This window comes from Chelon labrosus, assembly GCF_963514085.1.
Source record: "Chelon labrosus genome assembly, chromosome: 11".
Taxonomy (NCBI): Eukaryota; Metazoa; Chordata; class Actinopteri; order Mugiliformes; family Mugilidae; genus Chelon; species Chelon labrosus.
In genome coordinates, this window is record NC_140344.1 from 29,230,593 (window position 1) to 29,236,166 (window position 5,574).

Consider the following 5,574-nt stretch of genomic DNA (forward strand, 5'->3'; position numbering starts at 1 on the left):
ATTATTATATTATTAGTAGTGATCATTGATCTACGGTTTTTTATTACTACATGATTGTTTGATGTACTGTAAACTGCATTAGAGTACAGTTACAGTAGATTACTGTGTGTAGAGCATGGATAAATCCACCAGGGGGCAGATGACGAGAATCAAACAGTTTACATCAGGTCCTGCTGATGCAGGTGGACCAGAGGTCTCAGGTTCAGATCAGACCTGATGTACTTCGTGTTACAGGGTTAAGTCTGGAGTTCCTCCAGCCTCGGCCCGGCCTGTTGCAGGGCTGTGTCATGTGTGTGGAGGTCTGGTACTAATTAGTTCATGGTGTGACACCGCTGACTGGCCTTTCACAGCTCATTACGTGGCATCCAATCAGAGCGCAGAGCAGCGTGACTGCTGTTTATTTATGTGCTGAGCTGGAGATGGCAGCTCGGACCGAACCTCAAACAACGGGAACAGTTCAGCTCATTGTCCCGCTGCACGACGCAGACATATACAAGCTGACAGGAACACTCAGAGGTCTGCAGCAACGTTTCCACGGAGATCAATGAACGTTCACAGTCCTCTCACTCTTCTTTACAGGACTATATTAGTCTGAGAGAGCTTTGAAAAGTTTCTGTTTTCTACATGATGCTAACACTTTATTTGTCCAGGGCTGAACAGTCACGTTATCTCATCATTACAGTGTCTTCAAACTCAAATTGTCTCCAGACGATTTAGAGAACCCAGAGTCTTAAACCCCAAGAGAGAAACCTTGAGCAGAACCAGACTGCTTGAGGCCGGCCGGGTAGAGACAGACTTTTTGGAGATGGAGGGAGTGACTCACAGCTAACAACTAACTGCTATACTCAGAAATGAGAGGATAGGTGCATCATGGGAAGTCCCCCAGCAGCCTAGGCCTATAGCATTACGTGAAGTCCCCTCAGCATCCTGGGTCTATAGCAGAACATCTAAGGGATGGTTCAGGGTCACATGAGCCAGCCCTAACTATACGCTTTATCAGAAAGGAGAGTTTTTGTCCTACTAGAGAGGGTGTCTGCCTCCTGAACCCAAACTGAGAACTGGTTCCAGGTCCTGGTAGCTGAAGGCTCTACCTCCCATGGTACCATGCGGTCTTAGAGATGGGATGGAGCTAGGTCTTTAAGGGCCTTAAATTCTATTCTGGATTTTGCAGGGAGCCGTTGAAGAGAAACTAAAACTGGAGTAACGTGACCTCTGCAGCATTTTAAATCAGCTGGAGGCTTTTTAGAGAGCAGACAGAAAACAAACACTCAAAATGATTCATGGAAATTAGGGGGTTTTTTTGTTTGTTTTTGAAGCTGCAGGGAACTCATGAATTAGTCCTGATAACCTCGAATATATTGACTGAATCCACAAAGTTAGTGTCGTCTATAGAGACTCATTAAAGGAACCAGAAGGATCATCTAGTCTGGTCCAGGTCGGCTCCTAGTCTGTTTCAGAACACATTTACATCTCTCTCTACTACTAGTTTTCGTATTCATATTGATTATTTGATTCGTCTGTTTTAATATGTGTGAAGCCCACTGTTACATGGGTCTTTAAGTGTTCATAAATAAATATTATTAGTAGGGAAATACTAGTGAGCCGTTTTATAAGTCTGCTCCTTTAGTTTCATTTAATTCATTCAGTTTTAAACCTTTATTTCCTCCATGTCTTGGTCTGAAAACTGTTTCATCTTCAGCTTGACTCTCATCTATAAAACATTTTGTCAGACAGCTGAAGTCTGAAAACCTCAATCTGATCACAGACAAACACTGCTTTAATTTAAAGATTTCACAGAGTCTGGTTCACACAGGAAACAACAGACAAACCACATCTTTCACTCCCGTTGACGCTGGACGGAGCAGGCCACGGCCAATTAGAAAGGGCATCAATGGGACCTAATTCAGAGGGTGATGAGAGTTTACAGATGAATTCCTCCGTTACTGCAGCTGCAGAGATGTTTGGCTGAACGCCGGTCAGCTGTGCCTCTGACAGACGAAGGTCATCTGTGTCAACATGGAGGTTATTTAGAGGAAAAGAATTCGTGTGAACGTAGAATCTATGAATTACTTGTTAAAGAAACTCATTTACTGCAGAAGGAACGACCTGAAAGTGAAAATAAGACGTTTAATAAAAATTAAAAGCGTACGATTGAGTCAGAGACGTATTTGGACCAATAAACATGACACGTCTCAGCAGGCTGCTACGTCTTTAGTGCTTTACTGCGAGTCCACATGAGTCTCAAGACGTCTTTTAAAGAAACAGATTTATTTGAGAAATATTTTAGAACATATAATTAATTCTTCTAATTATATATATGAACAAATAGCTCAAGGAGAAACGATTACATCAGAGTAATAGATCAGTGACGCTGCTGCAATAAGTGAGGCCACGCCCACTTTTGGGGTCTTCAATATTAAAATAAATAATTATAAAATAATTAATCATTGGCTGATACTTGGGTGAAGAAATAATATGTAAAACAATTACAATTTGTTATGAATAAATTGATTTAACTTATTTTTATTTATCCTTTTTATTTTACTTCATGTAGTTTTATTTATATTATTATATTATTTATTAAAAACCACTTCATGTGTCACTTATGACAAAAAGTCTGAACGCTTAAATAATTTATTATAATAATTCCATTTTTCAACCAATATTAAAATTGGCTCATTTATACAATTCACACAATTTATTCAGCATTAAAAGATGATTTATTTTTTTTATTTTTACAAATATTGAACAGTTCGGGGCTCCATTTACTTCCACTTAAAGACTTGGTTTGTCAGAGATAAACTGCAGCGCTGCAACAACAAACAGGAGAACACTGGACATGAACTCAGATCTCATGCAAAAGTTTAAATTACAGCATGTGGCTGTGGACGGCTGTGAAGGAGGACGATCAAACTACCATGAGACATCTACCGTTTATACATTTACAACCAGCAACGATTCACAAACAGCAGCACATGATCACATTTACAGTATTTACATTTAAATCATTGATCAGATTATTATCAGAGACTCTAACTGGGCCGGAGGAGAATCAAACACACACTGAAGACACAATGCTGCCCTGCGGTGGCGGCATCAAGTAACACAACTACCACCTCACATGATGAGCGTGCACAGGCTACGCAGAGACACATGCAGCAGGAAGCAGGCGACATGCAGCTAAACTGACCAACACTGAGTGAGTTCATCAGGAGCAGAGCTGAAGCGTTAGTGTTTGGTCGGGCTACTAAAAGACGAAGACACTGACTTCCATGGAAGGCACTTTGGACGGACGAGGAGTCTCTATCAGTTTCACTAAATCGGTTGAAAGTGGTGACAATGGGACTGAAATACACAATTAATGTCAGGAGATGCTTGAATTGGCATAAAATCACTTTTATATTTCCCTTTTTTCACACAGAATGAATAAACCCAACCTTTAAGCTAAACTGTTTCTGACATTTTAGCATTTTAGACGCCAACTACAAAGCTAAATGTTCTTGTTCTATGTTTTTAACTCTGCGGTGTAACAGAGACGGGTAGAAAATGAATTCTTATTGCCATACATGGGTGTGTCACATGACTCTACACATGAACTAAACATGGTCACCACAGTAACAGAATGAACAGCATGTAGGATATCTGGGCTCATACTGGACGGTTTCACTTCATACAGCAGTGCACGGACGGAGGCGACACAGACACTGGTTCTGTTGATGTTATTGCTGATACAGGACGAGTGGATGTGGCTACAGGTGAGGAACAGTTCAGGGCAACAGACTGCGACGAAGAGCTGGAGGGAAAACGCTGATGAAGAGGATGTTTGTGCTGCTGTCAGGTTAATGTGGAGGCTCTGAAACAAACGCAGCCTGCTGTCCTCAAACTCACTCTGACGCCATTTTCTCTATGTGTTCGATCAACAGCTTGTACTGTTCTGTAGGAGAATAAAAAACACACAAATACCAGATATAAGTACAAACTGGATGCTTTAAAAGAACCGATTAAAGGCTTCTCCGTAAAACGACTCAGAACATCAGAGGATTTAAACACATGTCCTGAAAGTAAAGAACCAAATCAAACACATGAAACAGACTTGTACATTTATTTATTCAAGTAAATTAAAGTTCAGCAGTTAAAAGCAACTAAATGTTTCTGGTAACTGCTGATCAGTGGTCTACAGCAGCTTGGAGGAATTTTAGCCCATTCCTCAGAACAGAACCACTTCAGTTCTGAGATGTTGGTGGGTTTCCTCACATCAACTGCTTGCTTCAGGTCCTTCCACAACATTTCTATTGGATTAAGGTCAGGACTTTGACTTGGCCGTTCCTAAACATTCATCTTGTTCTTCTTTAACCGTTCTTTTGTAGAACCACTTGTGTTCTTGGTTCTCGTTGTCTTGCTGCATGACCCAGTTTCTCTTAACATTCAGCTCATGGGCAGATGTCCTGACATTTTCTTTTAGAGTTCACTGGTAGAATTCAGAATTCATTGGTCCATCAATGAGGACAAGCCGTCCTGGTCCAGATGAAGCAGGACAGGCCCAAACCAGGACATTAGCACCCCCATGTTTGATGGAGGGATGAGGTTCTGATGCTGGAATGATGCAGTGTTGGTTCATCTCATTTAAACCAAACTATTCTACTTTGGTCTCATCTGTCCACTAAACATTGTCCCAATAGTCTTCTGTCTTGTCCACATGATGTTTAGAAATGTTCTTCTTGGAGAGCAGTGTCTTTGTCCATCACACCATGATTGTTCAGTGGATTCATCAACATTAACATCAGCCAATGAGAGAGAGGCCTTTAGCTGCTTAGAAGTTCCCCTGGGTTCCTCTGGGACCTCTCAGACTATTATGGAGTGATCTTTGTTGGTGGACCACTCCTGTGGAGGGGAACAGTCGTCTTCAATCTGTCTGACTGTGGATTATTTGTGGGTTCCAAACTCTTTAGAGATGGTTCTGGAAACTTTTCCAGCCTGATGAGCAACAACAACTCTTTCTCTGAGCTCCTCAGAAAGCTCCACAATGAACGACTAATTTAATGATCTTCCACTAATCAGCCAGTTTGTTTGACTGGGACTTGTGTGATAATCTGCTGATGTTTTGAGTCATTTTTCTGCAGAAATATAGAAAACTCTAAATCTTTTAATCTGCACTGTGTGTACAGTCAATGGTGAATTAAAATGCAGTTTTAATGTAGGAGTTTGGACCCAAACAGTCAATGAGCAGACATTCATTTTCAAAAGTGAAAGAAAGAGCTACTTGAAGGTACTGAAGTTAAAATAATCCAGCTGAGATTTAAACTCAGTGTGTTCAATTATTTTTCAGATTCAAACAGCTTTTAAATCCATTGCCAGTAGGAGGCGACATTGATGCATCCACAGACAAGACATACCATGACCTGGATGTATGTTTGGACGCTGATACACAAAGACTTTGAAGGAATAAATCCTTGGACGTGTTCAAAGGTTTGTTCTCTTGTGAGGAACCTGCAGCCTGAATCAATCAGTGTGTTTGTTGGTCGTACCTTCGTTCAGGTTGCCGATGACGGCCTGCTTCTTCAGGAAGTCATTGCA

General features: G+C 41.0%; 1 protein-coding gene across 1 annotated transcript in view; it reads right to left on the reverse strand.

Annotated features, from left to right (window-relative positions):
- Window positions 1–2,669: 2,669 nt before the first annotated feature.
- The window catches only part of kiaa0513 (KIAA0513), a 13,794-nt gene continuing 10,889 nt past the window's right edge, over window positions 2,670–5,574 (reverse strand). Inside the window, exons 3-4 of the mRNA XM_084554872.1 lie at window positions 5,526–5,569; window positions 2,670–3,934 (exon numbers count right to left, since the gene is read on the reverse strand). Coding sequence (XP_084410998.1) covers window positions 3,885–3,934; window positions 5,526–5,569 — 94 coding nt within the window. The 3' untranslated portion in view covers window positions 2,670–3,884. The remainder of the gene's footprint in view (window positions 3,935–5,525; window positions 5,570–5,574) is intronic.